Source organism: Papio anubis, chromosome 2 (genome assembly GCF_008728515.1).
Source record: "Papio anubis isolate 15944 chromosome 2, Panubis1.0, whole genome shotgun sequence".
In the NCBI taxonomy this organism is placed as follows: domain Eukaryota; kingdom Metazoa; phylum Chordata; class Mammalia; order Primates; family Cercopithecidae; genus Papio; species Papio anubis.
In genome coordinates, this window is record NC_044977.1 from 93519040 (window position 1) to 93540649 (window position 21610).

Sequence of the window (21610 nt, forward strand, 5' to 3'; positions counted from 1 at the left end):
CACAACAGATGCTTCCACCTGTACTTGCTGGGAAGCAGATCAAGGATTTAGAAACCTAAAATTAAAACAAGACTTGAGGTACAGTGTAGGATGGGGCAGCAGGAGCAGTGAAATTCCTCTTGTTTCCTAATGGTGAAGATAATCACTTAGTAATTGAGAAGAGTTCCCTGCCAATATTTCTGTTTCTATCTTGCTTTGGGTGGGGGACAACAAGCACCTTCCTTCTAGGGAGTTAAGGGTACTACTCTCCTGCCTCTGGGCTAGGATATGTTCAAAGCAATGTTAGGAAATACTCTTTGGTGTGTAATTGGTGGCTTCCTTTCTTTTGTTACCAGTTTTCCTGTCTTTTAAGTTTTCTCTTCACAATATCGTTACCCCTGTAATCTCATACTCCAGAGTCTAGTTTTTATGTAGCTTATTTTTGTCAGTGCTTACCAGAATATAAATTTAGGAAGATTTGAAGAAATGTTTTTCCATCTGAGGCTCTAGGATTTCCAAGGGTCCACATATTCTTTTTTTTGAGACAGGATCTCACTCTGTTGCCCAGACTGGAGTGCAGTGGTGTAATGTTGGCTCACTGCAACCTCTGCCTCCCGGGTTCAAGCGATTCTCATGCCTCAGCCTCCTGAGTAGCTGGGATTATAGGCATGTGCCACTACGCCTGGCTAATTTTTGTATTTTTAGTAGAGATGGGGTTTCACCATGGTGGCCAGGCTGGTCTCCAACTCCTAGACTCATGTGATCTGCCTGCCTCGACCTCCCAAAGTGCTGGGATTATAGGCGTGAACCACAACGCCTGGCCCCCATATTCTTAAGGGTTGGGGATTCTGTGAGAATTTTTTTTTTTTTTTTTTTTTTTGAGATGGAGTCTCGCTTTGTCGCCCAGGCTGGAGTGCAGTGGCCGGATCTAGGCTCACTGCAAGCTCCGCCTCCCGGGCTCATGCCATTCTCCTGCCTCAGCCTCCTGATTAGCTGGGACTACTGGCGACTCCGCCGCACCTGGCTAGTTTTTTTGTATTTTTAGTAGAGACGGGGTTTCACCATGTCAGCCAGGATGGTCTTGATCTCCTGACCTCGTGATCCCCCCATCTCGGCCTCCCAAGGTGCTGGGATTACAGGCTTGAGCCACCGTGCCCAGCCTCTGTGAGAATTTTTTTTTTTTTTTTTTTTTTGAGACGGAGTCTTGCGGTGTGTCACCCAGGCTGGAGTGCAGTGGCGCGATCTCGGCTCACTGCAAGCTCCGCCTCCCAGGTTCACGCCATTCTCCTGCCTCAGCCTCCGAGTAGCTGGGACTACAGGCGCCCGCCACCACGCCCGGCTAGTTTTTTGTATTTTTAGTAGAGACGGGGTTTCACCATGTTAGCCAGGATGGTCTCGATCTCCTGACCTCGTGATCCACCCGCCTCGGCCTCCCAAAGTGCTGGGATTACAGGCTTGAGCCACCGCGCCCGGCCTCTGTGAGAATTTTTAACAGCTTTTCGTATTTGATTATCTTTAAGTTTAAAAAATAATTACAGAATGGTTTAAAAAATAGAGATTTCCACTGGGTTCAGTTGCTCATGCCTGTAATCCCAGCACTTTTGGAGGCTAAGGCAGGAGGATCGCTTGAGCTCAGGTGGTTGAGACCAACCTGGACCACATAGACCCCTGTGTCTACAAAAAATATATATTAAAATATATTTTTTAAAACACAGAGATTTCCTGTATACCCTTCACCCAGATTCCCTAGATAAGAACATTTTACCGCATTTGTTTTGTCATTCTCTCTTTGTATACATATATATACACATCATTACTTTTTTCCTGGAATGCTGGAAATTTGCAGACACGATGCCTCTTTACTCCTATATCTCAAATGTATATTTCCTAAAAACATTACAGTGATCAAATTCAGGAAATTAACATTGATACAATATTATTTTCTAACCTACAGACCTTAAAAATTATTTTGACAAGTTTTAAGTTTAAAATTCTCTGCAATGACAGTTTTCAAATGAAATAAATTTTAATAGGCTAATTTTTGTTTTCTGTCAGAATTCTTGAACTGTGATCTATTCTTATATCTGACAGTGTTTTTCTTTAAATGAGGCCTATACTTCACTCAAGTGTAAGAAACACTGTATTTTAGTTTTCGTAAGAAATCTTTAGGTAGGAGTGAGTTTTTGAAGTCTTTGCTTATTAAAATCAAGATAAAGTAAAAAGCTATTTCTGATTTGTAGTTAGGAAATTCAGTGGAAGGTCTGGAGTAAGACCTAGGATCTCACTTTTGGCTGTCCACCTTGAGAACAGGAATACTCTCTGTCTTGTCTTAGTTAAGTTCTTATCCAGATTCTTAAATATTTTTGATGACAAGGAAACTTAAGTATCCTGTACATTGACACATGTAGTTTTGTTTTTGTTTGAGACAGAGTCTCCCTCTTCTAGGCTGGAGTGCTGTGGCACAATCTCTGCTCACTGTGTAACTTCCACATCCTGGGCTCAGGGGATCCTCCTGCTTCAGCCTCCCAAGTAGCTGAGACTATAGGCATATACCACCACACCTGGCTAGTTTTTGTAGTTTTGTAGTAGACTTTGTCTCAGAAAAAAAATTAGCCCATTGTGGTGGCTCACACCTGTAGTCCCAGCTACTCAGGAGGCTGAGGCAGAAAGATCACTTGAGTTTGGAAGGTCGAGGCATCAATGAGCCAAGATTGCGCCACTGGACTCCAGCCTGGAAGATAGAATGAGACCCTGTCTCAAAAAAAAAAAAAAAAAAAAAAAAAAAAATTAAAATGTACTAAAAATGAGTTAAAAGCTGTCATTCTGTAACTTCTATTTGTTGATCCCAGTTCCGACTTTCAGAATTGCACAAAATAAGATTATTTTATCTTCTAAGCTTTCTGATAGTTTGAAATAAACCACTATGGTCCTGTAAATCTTTTTTCTTCTAAGGTAGATAAAAATACTTCTATTTAGCTTTAACCATTTCTTGTGTGACATGATATCCAGAATAGATTTCTTTACTATCCAACTTGTTTGTATTTATTAATACGCTTGATAGGGCCAAACTGCTCTTATTTATCGGGCTTCCCTTTGTAAGTCTTACTTCTAATGTCCTAGCCTAGAGATTGGTTGGTTGGTTTTTTTTTTAAGTCATGTCATTCTTTGGTTCCTTGAGCTTGCCATGACTAAAACTCTTAACTAAGTCTTTTTCCATATATACCATGTGACCTAATAGAGATTTATCTTCATGTTGATATGAATTCTTTAAATATAATTCCATCAGCAAGCTGCAGATTTGCCCACTTTACTATGTTTTTGACAGATAACTGGCTAACATCCTTTTTTTTTTTTCCCTCTGTAGTAGTTTTTCAGAAGAAGAAATAGGCTATTCTAGCATGGTCTCATCCTGTGGAGTTAAATACTTGTTTTCATATGCTTCCTTATTTTTTATGGTAGGGAGTACAGGAGGTTTAATACTCTTAACTTCTTGTTTCCATACCTTTGTTTCATCAACCTTTCTTCAAAAACTCTCTTCTTTGCTCTTGATATTATTTACCAAAACAAGTGTTCTTATGTTAAAAACATTTGTAGCTAGTTCTTGCTGTTAATTGTGGTCTCACAGTTGTATTAATTTCTTCAAAAAGGTCCTGCCCTCTTATTGCTGCAGCAGTCTACTTTTCCTGGCCATGGCTAGGTCTCCTACCTAGGAAGACTCTCCTGGAAATGATGTACTTCAACTCTAAAATAATACTCTGACCATAATTTCCAGTTCTTCCACCTTATTGACCCTTCTGCCTCTCTTCCTAGTTTCTACCAAATCCACTCTTTGAAGCCCTCAGTATCTTGTCCCTACCCTGTTGAGTTTATCAGCTTTTACTCCCTGTCTATTATTTAGGGATCTTTAGGTCAGTCATTTTAATATTTTTGAGAAATCAGTTCTCTCAACTTCTTGCCTTCTACCCCTCTTGTCCCGCCCATCTTGCTGGATTAATTCACTAGTTTTTGCCTCTGATGGCTTAATCCCTTCAACAAAAATAGAATAAGTATGCTAATAAGCTCAATTATAAATTAGTAATGTCCAACTTTGGGCAGCAACATTGAGGATTACAGTCTACTTCCGTTTCTGTTACCTACACTTGAATTTTCTTCGTCTTTTACCCTGTCTCTTCTCCTAGCTTTCGGGGGAAAGAAATTAGTTCTGGGGGAACTAATTATGTCAGAAAAGTAGAGACCAAGAGTATGCTTGCGGCCGGGCGCGGTGGCTCAAGCCTGTAATCCCAGCACTTTGGGAGGCCGAGGCGGGTGGATCACGAGGTGGATCACATGTTGGACAGGCTGGTCTTGAACTCCTAACCTCAGGTGATCCGCCCGCCTCAGCCTCCCAAAGTGCTGGCATTACAGGCTTGAGCCACTGCACCCAGCCTGTGTCTCCTTCTCTTGAGATCACTTCCTCAATCTAATTTAGTGATTCCATAATTTTTCTGTCATCTAAACAACTTGTCTGCTCACCAACTCTATGATGAGGGAGGGTAGCAAGATACAGAATGGCTTATATGTTTTTAAAAAGAAAAACAATGATCTCTGTTTAAAAACCACACCCAAGTGCATGCACAAATGAGTGCAGAAAGCTCTGTAGATCGAAGTGTTAACAGTAGTTGTCTCTGGAAAGTTGGATTATGGACTTTTCCTTTTGCGTGTTTGTAATTTGATTTTTATCTATTAACATTAAATGCTTTTAATGATGAGAAAATTTCCCTCCAAATTTCTGATTGTGCTTATATTCTTTTATTATAAACATTTTATTTTATCAAGTTCTGGGAAATGTCATTTCATTTCATTTCTTTTTTTTTTAAACACCTCCCCCTCCTGTCTTGTCATTTCTGTCAAACAATTCTTTGATTTCTAAAATGGACCTTCATTATTCTCCCTTCCCTCCCAACTCCACAAAAATTTACAATATAACCTGAGCCTATTTTTGTCATATTTTGTCAGGATTATTCTTTTCATCTGCCTGTCCAAAATAGAACTGCTGAAGTTTAAGAAAGTGTTCTGGTCACCTTTGTATTTCCAGCATTTCATATGTGTGCCTATTATGCAGATAAAGCCTGTGGTTGGACATCTCCTGGTACCTTCTGTCTTGAAAAAATTTCAAATGGTACTAATTTAAATCTAAGATACCAGAGGTTCTAATATGCCATCGATTGTAAGAAAATGATTATTTTATGAACTTTGAGAAGTGAAAAAATTTTTCAGTTAAAACTGTGATACCATTGATAGCATGCATCCTGTGGGCAAAATGTATATCATAGAATTGATGAAGTACAGTAGTGCTAACATCACATTTATGAGGTTTTTAGTGGTTTTGGAGTAGAAAAAAATGGTTAATTTTGGCACTGCTTCAGATCTCATTCATGTATTATCAGCTTACTGCCCCCACCCCCCGATCATTACTTGGTTTTGTATGGCTACCACAGACACTGGTGAATGGAATGAATTATGATGAAGTTAGGCCTACATTTGGGGAAAAGGGCTTTGCATGTTTCCTTTCAGGAACATTGAAAACAGATTGTTGTATTCCAGTCTTGCCACATAGCCCAATGAGTGACTAGCTGAAAATACAAGTCTCGCTGTCATGTCCTTTTGTAGCTTCCTTTTCTCCAAGTAGACAGCCCCTTAGTATGCCTTGATGTGCTAGTGTACACCAGACTTGTGGCTTTTGATTTCTTTTAGTCAGTGTGGTTACCTTTGTTAGAACATAACCCAGAGAGCTGCACACTGTGTTATGGAGCAGATGCATTGTACTGTGGAATAGTCTTGCCTTTGGGACTGTTGAACAGATACCAAAAGAGATTGAGAAGCACTGATCCATAAGATGAAATATGATTCTTCTCATGAGAAACCTGACCACTGCCTCCTACTCCATCTTATTGTTGGCTTCTTTCTGCCTTACACCTTATATTCAGGTAATACTGAACTGTTTATAGATTCTTTACACATATTATTCTGTGTTATTTTGTGTGTTTGTGTGACGGGTTTTCACTCAGTTGCTCAGACTGGAGTGCAGTGGCATGATCTTGGCTCAATGCAATTTCTGTCTCCCAGGTTCAAGCAATCCTCCCAACTTAGCCTTCCTTTTAAAAATTATTTTTTATTTTTTATTTTTTATTGTTATTTTTTTTGAGAAAGAGTTTTGGTCTTGTTGCCCAGACTGGAATATAATGGCACGACCTTGGCTCACTGCAACCTCCACTTCCCGGGTTCAAGTGATTCTCCTATCTCAGCCTCCCAAGTAGCTGGGATTACAGGCACGCACCACCATGCTTGGCTAGTTTTGTATTTTTAGTAGAGATGAGGTTTCACCATGTTGGCTAGGCTGGTCTTGAGCTTCTGACCTCAGGTGATCCGCCGGCCTCGGCCTCCCAAAGTGCTGGGATTACAGGCATGAGCCACCGCACCTGGCCTAAAAATTATTTTTAAGAGAGATGAGGTTTTGCTATGTTACGCAGGATGGTCTCGAACTCCTGAACTCAAGTGATCCTCGCAACTTAGCCTCTTAAAGTGTTGGGATTACAAGCGTGGGCCACTATGCCCAGCCTTATTTTATGTGTTAATCTCTGACTCTGCCTGGGATCTTCCCACAAATGTATTCTTCAAAAACGAATCCTCTCTTCAGGAATTTTTTTTTTTTTAAAGACAGCCATCACCACAGCTGGAGTGCAGTGGTGTGATCATGGCTACCTGCAGCCTCGACTTCCTGGGGTCAGGTAATCCTCCCACCTCAGCCTCCCAGGTAGCTAGGACTACAAGTGCACGCCACCATGCCTGGCTATTTTTTTGTATTTTTTATAGAGACAGGGTTTCACCATATTGCCCAGTCTGGTCTCAATCGCCTGGGCTCAAGCCATCAGCTGGCCTCAGCCTCCTGAAGTGCTGGGATTACAGATGTGAGCCACCACACCTGGGCAGGAAAAATTCTTTGCATTCCTATTTTCCCACTAAACTGAGTTGCATATCATCCTCTTTGCTGCCTCACCATACATATTTCTATTCTTATATTTACTCCATTATGTGGGAATTACTTTTGTTACAGGTTTCTTTTTTGTAACTTACAGGAAGCTGAACTTTTTGAGGGCAGGGATGCTGCTTTATTCAAATTTGGTCTCTAGGACTTAGCATAGTATGTGGCACTATCTTGAGTAAATATGTGTTAAACTAAATGTAACTGAGTCTGAAGGAATGGACAATCCATATAGAATATACCTGTAGGTAGTAAGTATCCTAAGTTTTAATACAAATAACTATTATTTCAATTGTTTTTAAGTATTTATGATTTCTTTTTATTCTTTTGCATGTTTTCTTGGCTGAATGGAAATAGAGAAGAAGAAAATGAGGTAAGTATAATTTAACTAGTCATTCAATGATTATGACATTGACCACTAAACACATTTTAGAAATTGGGTAAAAGCTGAAAATACTCAAAATGTAGCTATCATTTTGAATGTCAAATGAAGTAATAGTTTTTAATTTTGTTTTTAGAGCCATGGTAACTTATCCCAGTGAGGGATATTGTGTATCTCAAAAAAATGGTTTTTAAACTTTAGAGCTTCAAGAGATTTAGGAAAGGTAGAGAAAGTTGGAAGTTCTAAAAATATCTTTTACTTGTTTTTTATGTATTGAGCTTCCATTTAAGATTTAACTTGAAAAGTGGATTCTGTTTCTTAAAGTATTTGGCTCATGCCTGTAATCCCAACACTGGGAAGCTGAGGCAGGTGGATCACTTGAGGTCAGGAGTTTGAGACCAGCCTGGCCAACATGGTGAAACCCCATCTCTACTAAAAATAAGAAAATTAGCCAGACGTGGTGGCTTAGTCCCAGCTACTCAGGAGGCTGAGGCAGGAGAATTGCTTGAACTGGGGAGGAAGAGGTTGCAGTGAGCCAAGATGGTGCCCCCTACGCTTCAGCCTGGGCAACAGAGCAAGACTCTTGTCTCAAAAAAAGTAAAGTATTTGGAATTCACTGCTCCATGATAATACGTGTGACAGTATTTACTTTCCAACTTGAATGACTACTATGTAATTTTGAAAACTGATTTCAGATTTTACTGTGTTGAAAGGGAAGTTATTCTCTTAAATAGCCGAAGTGGATTGAAGAACATGAATTAGAAGAATTTTGCATATGGAAAGTATACCACCATCTTTAATTTAGCATTGAGTTTGTTGCTGTAGATTTTTCTGGTGCTCTTTCTACAACCTATGTTATGTCTTGAACTTCCAAAGCTCACCATTTCCTTTGGTGATTTGGCAAACATGGAGGAAGTAGTCTTCTTAGGTTTGTACCTTGTAATTGTTGCTCATAGAGCAGTATTATTACCTGAGGGTGGGGAAACCCAGGCAGAGACAGTGATGTGTGCCAAGGCAGAGAACTCTCCAGGAAGGCAGAAGGCCTGGTCCTCATTTGGTTGCCTCATCTGTAAAACAAGTAAGTTGGGAAATTCCTCTATATCAGTGGTTTCCCAAACCTGGGACATTGATAAGAATTGCCTGTACTGCTTGTTTTTTTAAAAAAAAAAAAAAAACAAAAACTTCAGAACACGCCAAAAAACAAACCCTTGCCTCATCTTAGAGCTCAATAGCTCCAGTTGATATTTGATATTTCCTAGAGTGTGGGTCACAGATGAATATTATTTTTTTACTTTTAAAGTTTTTTATTTTTTTGAGACAGAGTCTTGCTCTATTGCCCAGGTTGGAGTTCTGTGGTGCCATCTTGGCTCACTGCAACCTCTGCCTCCCGGGTTCCAGTGATTCTCCCACCTCAGCCTCCCAAGTAGTTGGGGTTACAGGCGCATGCTGCCACACCCTGCTAATTTTTGTATTTTTAGTTGAAATGGAGTTTCATTATGTTGGCCAGGCTGGTCTCTAACTCCTGACCTCAAGTGATCCTCCTGCCTCGGCCTCCCAAGGTGCCGGGATTATAGGGGTGAGCCACCGTGCTCGACTCAGATGAGTATTTTTACTGTGCACTCAATGTGATACCAGGAGACCCCTGGTCTTGATGACCTCCGACTTTTCATCTCTGATAGAACACAAGAACAAACCATATTGAGTACTGAGATGTTAGATATTGCCCTTTATACAAATGTCCTTTGAACATGTGTCAGGTTTTTTAAAAATTCTTTTTAAAAAATGCTACCTGGAAAATAGTTATAAAACTGAAAAAAATTTATGTAAGAGAAAGAATGGGAAAATTAGGTAATTGTTGAAGCTAGGAGTGGATACTTAGGGATTTATTGTACCATTTTCTATACCTTTGACTGTGTTTGAAAATTTTCGTAATAAAGATATATGTAGCTTAGTGAAATTCATACTATTTGTTATTAAAAAGGGCTTTTCATTTCTCCTGTACACATTTTAAACTGTGCAGTCCATTTGAAAGTAACTATTTATTGTAGTAGTAATTGCTTATTTTGTTCATTTGTAGGCAAAGATTGAAAATGTGCAGAAAACAGGTTTCATCAAAGGACCAATGTTCAAAGGTGTTGCTTCTAGTCGATTTTTGCCCAAAGGCACCAAGACAAAAGTTAATTTGGAAGAACAGGGACGACAGAAGGTGTCATTCAGCTTCAGCCTTACAAAGAAAACTTTGCAGAATAGGTTTCTCACTGCACTTGGCAATGAAAAGCAAAGTGATACTCCAAACCCTTCAGCTGTACCTCTTCAGGTAGACTCGACTCCTAAAATGAAAATGGAAATTGGTGATACCTTATCTACTGCAGAAGAATCTTCCCCACCAAAGTCAAGGGTGGAATTGGGCAAAATTCATTTTAAGAAACACCTGCTTCATGTAACATCCAGGCCATTGCTGGCTACTACCACAGCAGTAGCATCTCTACCTACTCATGCAGCACCACTACCAGCAGTGATAGCAGAATCAACAACTGTAGACTCACCACCCTCATCTCCACCTCCACCGCCTCCACCTGCCCAAGCCACAACACCCTCATCACCAGCACCAATAACAGAGCCAGTGGCCTTGCCACATACACCAGTAACAGTTCTAATGGCAGCACCAGTACCCTTACCAGTAGATGTAGCAGTTAGATCTCTGAAAGAACCACCAATTATAATTGTACCAGAATCTTTAGAAGCAGATACTAAGCAGGACACTGTATCTAATAGTTCAGAAGAACATATAACTCAAATATTGAATGAGCAAGCAGATATTTCCTCAAAAAAAGAAGATTCCCATATTGGGAAGGATGAAGAAATTCCAGATAGTTCTAAGATTAGTCTGAGCTGTAAAAAAACAGGTTCTAAGAAGAAATCCTCACAATCTGAAGGCACCTTTCTTGGTTCAGAATCTGATGAAGATTCTGTACGGACTTCTTCAAGTCAAAGATCACATGATTTAAAATTTTCAGCAAGCATTGAAAGGGAAAGAGATTTTAAAAAGAGCTCAGCACCTTTAAAAAGTGAGGATCTAGGGAAATCTTCACGATCTAAAACAGAGAGAGATGATAAATATTTTAGCTATTCAAAACTTGAAAGAGATACTCGGTATGTATCTTCCCGATGTAGATCAGAAAGAGAGCGACGGCGGAGCAGATCTCATTCTAGGTCTGAGAGAGGCCCTAGAACTAATTTATCCTATTCCAGGTCAGAACGATCTCATTATTATGACTCTGATCGTCGCTACCATAGGAGCTCCCCTTATCGAGAGAGGACACGCTATTCTCGGCCATACACAGATAACAGAGCACGAGAGAGTTCTGACTCAGAAGAAGAGTATAAGAAGACATACTCAAGGCGTACCTCATCTCATTCCTCTTCTTACAGAGACCTAAGGACATCCTCCTATTCTAAATCTGATCGGGACTGTAAAACTGAGACCTCTTACTTAGAGATGGAAAGAAGAGGCAAGTATTCTTCAAAACTAGAAAGAGAATCTAAAAGGACTTCAGAAAATGAAGCAGTTAAAAGATGTTGTTCTCCCCCTAATGAACTGGGATTCCGACGAGGGTCATCATATTCTAAGCACGACAGTAGTGCTTCCCGCTATAAATCTACCCTTTCAAAACCTATACCCAAGTCTGATAAATTTAAAAATTCTTTCTGTTGTACAGAATTAAATGAAGAAATCAAACAGTCTCATTCTTTTAGTTTACAGACACCTTGTTCAAAAGGTAGTGAATTAAGAATGATTAATAAAAACCCTGAAAGAGAAAAGGCTGGGTCTCCAGCTCCATCAAATCGATTAAATGATTCACCTACTTTAAAAAAGCTAGATGAATTTCCTATTTTTAAGTCTGAATTTATAACACATGATAGCCATGATAGTATTAAGGAATTAGACTCTTTATCTAAATTGAGGAGTGATCAATTAAGAAGTTTTTGTCCCATAGAATTAAATATAAATGGATCTCCTGGGGCAGAATCTGATTTAGCAACATTTTGCACTTCTAAAACTGATGCTGTTTTAATGACTTCTGATGATAGTGTGACTGGATCGGAAGTATCCCCTTTGGTCAAAGCATGCATGCTTTCATCAAATGGATTTCAGAATATTAGTAGATGCAAAGGAAAAGACTTGGATGATACACGCATACTGCATAAGAAGTCAGAAAGCCCATTTAGAGAAACAGAACCTCTGGTGTCACCACACCAAGATAAACTCATGTCTTTGCCAGTTATGACTATAGATTATTCCAAAACTGTAGTTAAAGAACCAGTTGATACGAGGGTTTCTTGCTGCAAAACCAAAGATTCAGACATATACTGTACTTCAAATGATAGCAACAACCCTTCTTTGTGTAACTCCGAAGCTGAAAATATAGAGCCTTCAGTTATGAAGATTTCTTCAAATAGCTTTATGAATGTGCATTTGGAATCAAAACCAGTTATATGTGATAGTAGAAATTTGACAGATCACTCAAAATTTGCATGTGAAGAATATAAGCAGAGCATCGGTAGCACTAGTTCAGCTTCTGTTAATCATTTTGATGATTTATATCAGCCTATTGGGAGTTCAGATATTGCTTCATCTCTTCAGAGTCTTCCACCAGGAGTAAAGGTGGACAGTCTAACTCTCTTGAAATGTGGAGAGAACACATCTCCAGTTCTGGATGCAGTGCTAAAGAATAGAAAAAGTTCGGAGTTTTTAAAGCATGCAGGGAAAGAAACAGTAGTAGAAGTAGGTAGTGACCTTCCTGATTCAGGAAAGGGATTTGCCTCCAGGGAGAACAGGCGTAATAATGGGTTATCTGGGAAATGTTTGCAAGAGGCTCAAGAAGAAGGGAATTCCATATTGCCTGATAGAAGAGGAAGACCAGAAATCTCTTTACATGAAAGAGGAGAAGGAGGACGTGTGCATACTTCTGATGACTCAGAAGTTGTATTTTCTTCTTGTGATTTGAATTTAACCATGGAAGACAGTGATGGTGTAACTTACGCATTAAAGTGTGACAGTAGTGGTCATGCCCCAGAAATTGTGTCTACTGTCCATGAAGATTATTCTGACTCTTCTGAAAGTTCAAGTGATGAAAGTGATTCAGAAGATACAGATTCAGATGATAGCAGTATTCCAAGAAACCGTCTCCAGTCTGTTGTGGTTGTGCCAAAGAATTCTACTTTGCCCGTGGAAGAAACAAGTCCTTGTTCTTCTCGGAGCAGTCAAAGTTATAGACACTATTCTGACCATTGGGAAGATGAAAGATTGGAGTCAAGGAGACATTCGTATGAGGAAAAATTTGAAAGTATAGCAAATAAAGCCTGTCCTCAAACTGATAAGTTTTTCCTTCATAAAGGAACAGAGAAGAATCCAGAAATTTCTTTTACACAGTCCAATAGAAAACAAATAGATAACCACCTGCCTGAACTTTCTCATCCTCAGAGTGATGGGGTTGATAGTACAAGTCATACAGATGTGAAATCTGACTCTCTGGGTCACCCAAATTCAGAGGAAACTGTGAAAGCCAAAATATCTTCTAGGCAGCAAGAGGAGCTGCCAATTTATTCTTCTGATTTTGAAGATATCCCAAATAAGTCTTGGCAACAGTCCACTTTCCAAAACAGGCCAGATAGTAGACTGGGAAAAACAGAATTGAGTTTTTCTTCCTCTTGTGAGATATCACGTGTGGATGGCTTGCACTCATCAGAAGAGCTCAGAAACTTAGGTTGGGACTTCTCTCAAGAAAAGCCTTCTACCACATATCAGCAACCTGACAGTAGCTATGGAACTTGTGGTGGACACAAGTATCAGCAAAATGCAGAACAGTATGGTGGGACACGTGATTACTGGCAAGGCAATGGTTACTGGGATCCAAGATCAGGTAGACCTCCTGGAACTGGGGTTGTGTATGATCGAACTCAAGGACAAGTACCAGATTCCCTAACAGATGATCGTGAAGAAGAGGAGAATTGGGATCAACAGGATGGATCCCATTTTTCAGACCAGTCCAATAAGTATCTTCTATCCCTTCAGAAAGACAAGGGGTCAGTGCAAGCACCTGAAATAAGCAGCAATTCTATTAAGGACACTTTAGCTGTGAATGAAAAGAAAGAGTTTTCAAAAAACTTAGAAAAAAATGATATCAAAGATAGAGGGCCTCTTAAAAAAAGGAGGCAGGAAATAGAGAGTGATTCTGAAAGTGATGGTGAGCTTCAGGACAGAAAGAAAGTTAGAGTGGAGGTAGAGCAGGGAGAGACATCAGTGCCCCCAGGCTCAGCACTGGTTGGGCCCTCCTGTGTCATGGATGACTTCAGGGACCCACAGCGATGGAAGGAATGTGCCAAGCAAGGGAAAATGCCTTGTTACTTTGATCTTATTGAAGAAAATGTTTATTTAACAGAAAGGTAAGTCTAATTAATGCTTGCTTGACAAATTTTAGCTCTTTTTTTGTTGTTGTAAGAAAAAGCCTTTAAACAATTCAGACTGTATGAGATAAAACACATGAAAGAGTTGTGGGATAAAATAAATTTAAAAGCCTAAAAAAGTGTTTTTACCTATTTAGATTTGATAGTATAGATTGCTTTCCCCATTTTTCCACTCCAGGAAAGGGAAAGGAGGTGTCTAGTTTTTTTCTCTTATTACTTATTTGATTTTCAAGGTATAATTTAGGCTAGCCCAATTTTTCTGTAATTCCTTTTACATGTGAAAGTGTGACCAAAAAAAAAAAAAAAAAAGAATAAAACCCCCAGCAAAATAATCTGTTCTTAGAGAAGAAAAGTGGTTACATTGGCTTTTATTTTCTTACTTTTTTGTTGTTAAAAAAAAGAAAAAGCTTTTAAACAATTCAGTGTGTATGAGATTAAACACATGAAAGAGTTGTGGGATAAAGTAAATTTAAAAGCCTAAAAAAGTGTTTTTACCTATTTAGATTTGATAGTATAGATTCCTTTCCCCATTTTCCCCCTCCCCAGGAAAGATGTCTATTTTTTTTTCTTTTATTACTTATTTGGTTTTCAAGGTATAATTTAGGCTAGCCCAGTTTTTCTGTAATTCCTTTTACATGTGAAAGGTTGACCAAAAAAATAGAATAAAACCCCAGCAAAATAATCTGTACTTAGAGAAGAAAAAAGTGGTTACATTGGATTTTATTTTCAAAAGTGTGCAGAATGAAGTATCTTTGGGTACTGTGTTAGTCCGTTTTCATGCTGCTGATAAAGACATACCCGAGACTGGGAAGAAAAAGAGGTTTAATTGGACTTGCAGTTCCACATGGCTGGGGAGGCCTCAGAATTGTGGCAGGAGGCAAAAGGGACTTCTTACATGGTGGTGGCAAGAGAAAAGGAGGAAGAAGCAAAAGTGAAAACCCCTGATAAACCCATCAGATCTTGTGTGACATATTCACCATCACAAGAATAACACAGGATAGGCCGGCCCCCATGATTCAATGACCTCCTCCTGGGACCCTCCCACAACACGTGGGAATTCTGGGAGATACAATTCAAGTTGAGTTTGGGTGGGGAAATAGCCAAATCGTATCAGATACTTATAAAGTTAGAACTAGACTAGAACATAATTTTCTTCTCTCATTTTTTTTAGATTATTGTTACTAGATTAAATCTGGCAATAGTGTAATAAATATTTTAGAAATGATAAAGTGGTTTATCGAAAAATCCCTAACATGAAACAAATTATAATGAGAATACGAGTAATGAAAACGTAGTCCTCTAGAGCAGGGCTTCTCAGTCTGTTTTAACTTTAACCTGTCCTTGATAATTTCCTTTTTCCTGATGTAAATGTATGCCTCTTGTGCTTAAAAAACCAAAACAAAAAGTATTCTACCCACTTACTCTCCTTTTTTGGAAGTTTTCCTGCTAGTTGGGAATCAACCTAACCATTGTACCTTTAAGCATCAAAATGTTATTAAATCAAGTTTTCCACTGTGTATAAGGTAAAAACTTAATTTTAAAGGTAGGTCCTACCAGAAATTTTTTTTTCTATTAAAAACTAACCTTTTAACAGCCTTTTATAGTTACTTTCATTTATATCTAGTTATAAATTAGGTTTACATTTAAAATATTCAATATTTTAAGTAAGTACCCCTTAGGAATTGTGTGAGTTGACTAATGGAACTTATAAGATCTTTGTAAAAGAATATAAATAAAACTAATCAGTCCAATTCTGACTTTTCTTTAGCATTGAGAATCTCATATATATAAAACTGTGCACATAGATTTGGTTAGGAGAGGCATAAGAGGGCTTCCACCACTTTGCAGTGGGAAAGATTTATATATATTCAATTTTTTTTTTTTTTGAGACAGAGTCTCACTTTGTTGGCCAGGGTGGAGGACAGTGGCGTAATCTTGGCTCACTGCAACCTCTGCTGGGCGCCACCATGCCCAGCTAATTTTTGTATTTTTAGTAGAAATGGGTTTCACCATGTTGGCCAGGCTGGTCTCGAACTCCTGACCTCAGGTGATCCGCCCATCTTGGCCTCCCGAAGTACTGGGATTACAGGTGTGAGCTACTACGCCCGGCCTATATATTCAGAATTTTGAAGTGCCTGTTATATGCTAGGCATTTAGGAGCCACTAAGAAGGCAAACTCTTATAAGAAATAATATGAATATAATGAAAAAATTTTTCTTATGTTTAATGGAGCAGGGCTTACCTGCCAAAATCTATGCCCATTAGTCCTATTCCAGCCTTCTAGAGCAATACAAAATACAGCTGCTGCTGATTCTCCAAAATTGTAGCTAAGTACTTCTAAATAGATAATTTTGTTTAGTCATCTTCAGGCTAAGCATATTCATATACTCATTAACGAATTATGTCTTTAATCAAGAGGAATCATTCTTTTCACCTAAACTTAGTTAAAACTATCATAACACTCTTTAGGCACTTTATAAAATTGGCACTAGAATAGAACATATGTTGAAGATTAAAGCAGATTAGAGATAGCCATTTAGAGCAGCTATGCTGTTTCCTGTTTGATAGTCAAAGAGTGATTTATAGTTCTTGTAGTTCCCTAATCTTAAAAACATCTTAACAGATCTTTTTCGACCATCTTTATTTTTTTTTTTTTTTTTTTTTGTTTAGACCAGGGTAACAGACTAGTTCATCAGCAAAAATGCCAGTAAATAATCACATTTTCACTTTTGCTTTGCAACTCTGGTGTGGGTTATTATGAACCCAATCAAATTTTAGCAGTTTATGTTCTCCTCCAAAATAAATCTGTCTGCGTGGAGAAAGTTTAGCCCTCTTAAACTTTTACCTGATTGTTCTGTAATTACACTTCATTTAAAAAATTCAATCTGCTTTTAAACAAAATTTATGCAAATGTGATGTTACCGAAAGATACTCTAAAATATTGGATTTAGAACTCACTTATTTTTTTAGAAACCACTTTTCTCCCTTAGTCTTATATCTCAACTATTATTTGCTCATCCGTGAGGTCTGATTCTTAAACTTAACTTTAACCAGCTATGTCACTATTTGAAATGCATGCGTTTTCGTATTTTTCCCAGAACCTAGTATGACTTTAACACTTGAAACTGTTCAGAATCCAAGGCTTAGCTGACCTGGACTAGGAAATAAGGACTGAGTTCCAGAATGATTGGTTTTGAACTCATCTCATCTTCCCCCATTTGCCAAGGTTAAGTTTGCCCTTCTCATGTTTTTTTTTTTGTTTGTTTTTTGTTTTTTTGGTAACGTAGGTCTTAGGATTTTCAGTCTCACAAGTACTAATGATTAGATGTTTTATTTTGAATGCTTGACTTACAGGAATCATTAAATGTGAATCTAGCCAGGCGTAGTGGGTCCTGCCTGCGATTGCAGCACTTTGGGAAGTGGACGCAGGGGGATTTCTTGAGCCTGGGAGTTCACGACCAGCCTGAGTAACATAAAGAGACCCTGTCTCTACAGAATATTAAAACAAAAACAGAAATTAGCCAAGCGTGGTGGCATGAGCTGTGGTCCCAGCTATTCAGGAGGTGGAAGTGGGAGGGTCATTTGAATCCAGGAGGTTGAGGCTGCAGTGAGCCATGATCACATCACTGCACCCTGGCCTGGATGATGGAACAAGACCCTGTTTAAAAAAACCCGAAAGAATCTAATGAGATTTAGCACATATTTGATTACATATGTTATATCTTTACCAGGAAATTTATTTAATCAGTTTTTATGACATTTTACCCAATAGAAAGAAGAATAAATCTCATCGAGATATTAAGCGAATGCAGTGTGAGTGTACACCTCTTTCTAAAGATGAAAGAGCTCAAGGTGAAATAGCATGTGGAGAAGATTGTCTTAATCGTCTTCTCATGATTGAATGGTAAGTAAATTAGAATACTCTGCTTTTGTTCAACACTTCTATTAAATGTCTCTAAATATTGAATTATCAATGAAGAAAAAAATTTAACCTTTCTCCTACCTATGGATGACTATAAGCAAAGAAGTATAGTAGACACTTTGATGTGTAGTAGAAAACAGATATTAATAGGAAAACAAATTTCCCTTGCATTGGGCATTAGATTACAGTACCCACCATGTTTTAAGTGCTGTGTAAAGTAGTCCTATAGTATTAATTTCTATTGAGTACTTTTTTTATCTTATAATATTCATGTCCTAGGAGGTAAATATTGGTATTTTTAAGCTTTCACTATAAAGTGAAATAAAACCGTAACATTTCAGAAATGCATAAAGTGAATGTCTTCTTCTCCCAAACATCGATTCCATTGTTTTGTCATTTTTCCAGAAAACTTTTAATGCCTTTTTAGCATAGGTAGATGTTTTCCTCTTTTTATGTATACAGATAAAATCTTATTCTATATACTTGCCTGGATTTGCTAATCAGACCTAACCAGAGCTCTGTGTACAGACCTGACTAAATCTTTCTCTTGACTGCATTATGTATTCATAGCTGGTAATTATTCTGTTGACATATATTTGCTTCTATATTGTTCTTATAAATAGTAAATATCTTTACATTAAAAAATTTAATCTTGGCCAGGTGTAGTGGCTCATGCCTGTAATCCCAGCTATTTGGGAGGCCAAGGCGGGCAGATCACTTGAGGTCAGGAGTTCAAGATCAGCCTGGCCAACACGGTGAAACCCCATCTCTACTAAAAAATACAAAAATTAGCCAGGCATGATGACACACACCTGTAATCCCAGCTACTCGGGAGGCTGAGGCAGGAGAAGCACTTGAACCCAGGAGGTGAAGGTTGCAGTGAGCTGTCACTCCACTGTACTCTAGCCAGGGTGTCAGAGCAAGACCTTGTCTCAAAAAAATTGTTTTGACCAATCTGATTGATGAAAAATATATTCTTGTCTTTAACATGGAAAGAGTATACCTTATTTTTAATATTAATGAAGTGTTTTCTTCTCAAAGCTCAGTTTTTGGTTTTGCTCATGTTATAGTGTTGTGAAAATAAAATATATATACCTTGAAAAAATAAAGAGAAAGCATTTTTGGTATTCTTTATCCAAACTAGAGAGAGAGATGACAGTACAGATGTAAGAAGAGAAGACATAGGGTTAGCATTATTCTAACTTCGTATTGTTGCCCTAGTCATTCTTCTGGGTTTTCCTGCCAACCTTGTGAAGCATACATGAAGAAAAAAATTTCTTCATATTATTCACACACTTTAGTAGTTCTCTGTTGTTCTCATGATTAGGTTCAAACTTCGCCTTGTATCCAGAGCCCTTCGTAGCATATCATCAGCCTGTCTTTTCATCCTCCAGCAACTCACCTTTCTTATCAGTTATCTTAGTTGTTTCATTTCCCTTTGTCCAAACAGGGATTGTTTTCTTATTTCTGCACACAGGCAGGGACAGTTGTATCTCCAGCTTTCTTTATGCATATCCTATGTATTATTAGAGATTCTGCCTTAAATTCTCTTCCCTCCTGAAAGCTTTCCTTTATACTGCCTCACTCTGGAGCAAATCCTTCATCCTTTGACCATTGCTAAAAATGTTATTTGCTGCTGGGTTGGCAATAAATAATAATGTATTAAAAATGGTTAATTTCTAGTAGTTTTTTTTTTTTTCTTTTTGAGACAGTCTCCCCTGTCGCCCAGGCTAGAGTGTAGTGGCGTGATCTTGACTCACTACAACCTCTGCCTCCTGAGTTCAAGCAATTCTCCTGCCTCAGCCTCCCAAGTAGCTGGGATTACAGGCATGCACTATCATGATTGGCTAATTTTTGTAACTTTAGGAGAGACAGCGTTTCACTATGTTGGTGAGGGTGGTCTTGAATTCCCTCAAGTGATCCACCTGCCTCAGCCTCCCAAAGTGCTGGGATTACAGGCACGAGCCACCGAACTTGGCCCCCTCTAGTGTAGTTTTAATCATTGTTAAAAACCTTTATATCTATCACATATTAAGAAGTAAATCAGTGTTTGATTTTATCATTTTTACTCTAGGATCCATGGGAGAAGAGCCTTGCCATGTCATTCTGTTTACTCTGAACAAGGATATGTTTAATAATGACTTTAGATTTTCTCAATTGTAGATCAAGTAGTTAGCTGTGTTCAAAAAATGAAAAGTGATTAGAGTAGAAGGAAGGGAAGGTGCACTTACAGAAAATAAGTTCTGCAGAGTTGTCAATGTACGGAAAGCTTACATGCAGCCTGAAAATGTATTATAGACACCTAGAGAGTGGTAGACATTTCCTGTGATGACCAGATGTCAAGGCTGTATTGTGGGTATGATCTGTTTAAGTAACAATGTAGATACTCAGTTCTAAGGAATCCCTTTGTGATGGAAGGAAAGGAAGGCTTAGTTGGGGGTTAGTCATACATATGCTAATTATACCATAAAAGTATGTATACGTGTAGTTATACTAACACATTTTTTCAAAGTTACTTTGGTTCTTTTGCTGCTTTAAAGAATTAAGTTTCCTCCTTTTCTCATTTCAGTTCTTCTCGGTGTCCAAATGGGGATTATTGTTCCAATAGACGGTTTCAGAGAAAACAGCATGCAGATGTGGAAGTCATACTCACAGAAAAGAAAGGCTGGGGCTTGAGAGCTGCCAAAGACCTTCCTTCGTAAGTTCTGTTTTAATTTCGTTTCACTTCACTTTTTTTTTTTTTGAGACGAGGTCTCACTCTGTCACCAAGGCTGGAGTGCAGTGGCACAATCTTGGCTCACTGGAACCTCTACCTCCCGGATTCAAGCGATTCTCCTGCCTCAGCCTCTCAAGTAGCTGGGACTACAGGTGCATGCCACCATGCCCGGCTCATTTTTTTTGTATTTTTTTGGTAGAGACATTGTTTCACCATATTGGCCAGGCTGGTTTCGAACTCTGACTGCAAGTTATCCACCCACCTTGGCCTCCCAAAGTGCTGAGATTACAGGCGTGAGCCATCGCGCCCGGCCTTCGCTTCATTTTTGTCTTGTTGAACTTAGATGTTTTTGTAGGAAAACAATTTCTGTATTACACTGAGGTTTAATGATGATCATTACGTAGAATGACCACTTGGTAGCTGGTTTGTTGTTAAAAAAAATTTTTTTTCTTTTTTAGTAATTATGTTTTCTTTAATTCCAAGCAACTACCAAGTGTATACTGTGGACCCCCAGAATCTCTATGAAGCTATATAAAAAGGAGTTGGGACAGAATCCATTAGTATACATAAAATTGAGTTGGGGTAAGAGTAGAAGACAAGGCCAGGTGCAGTGGCTCATGCCTGTAATCTCAGTGCTATGGGAAGCTGAGTGGGAGAACTGCTTGGGCCCAGGAGTTCAAGGTTACAATGAGCTGTGATCATGCCACTGCATTCCAATCGGGATGGCAATGATCTCTTGTCTCTTAAAGAAAAAAAAAAAAAAAAAAGAGTAGAAGAGAGTACCTGAGCATATCAAGGTTAAGAATTAAAACATACTTGATAGATTAATGATTATCAAGTATGAATGAATGAATAAATGTTGCCTTCCATCTAACTCATGTAACTTTTAAATTTAATACAGCAAAAGGTTCACTTTATTTTCTGCCATATTCAGTATTTCCTGGAAATGTTTAAGTTTCTTATATAGAGCATATTTAAAGTATTCTTGGCCGGGCATGGTGACTCATGCTTGTAATCCTAGCACTTTGGGAAGCCAAGGTGAGTGGATCACCTGAAGTCGGGAATTTGAGACCAACCTGGCCAACATGGCAAAACCCCGTCTCTACTAAATATACAAAAATT

At 38.6% G+C, this 21610-nt stretch overlaps 1 protein-coding gene across 9 annotated transcripts in view; it reads left to right on the plus strand.

Moving 5' to 3' along the window:
• Nucleotides 1–21610, plus strand: part of SETD2 (SET domain containing 2, histone lysine methyltransferase) — a 149628-nt gene that overhangs the window by 30923 nt on the left and 97095 nt on the right. For all 9 annotated transcript variants that reach the window (XR_004182169.1, XR_004182168.1, XR_002520401.2 and 6 more), the window contains exons 2-5: nucleotides 7358–7373; nucleotides 9460–13829; nucleotides 17623–17754; nucleotides 20342–20470. Coding sequence is in view for 5 of the 9 variants with exons in the window: in XM_031663393.1 (XP_031519253.1) it covers nucleotides 7358–7373; nucleotides 9460–13829; nucleotides 17623–17754; nucleotides 20342–20470 (4647 nt within the window). In the remaining 4 variants the exon portion in view is untranslated. The remainder of the gene's footprint in view (nucleotides 1–7357; nucleotides 7374–9459; nucleotides 13830–17622; nucleotides 17755–20341; nucleotides 20471–21610) is intronic.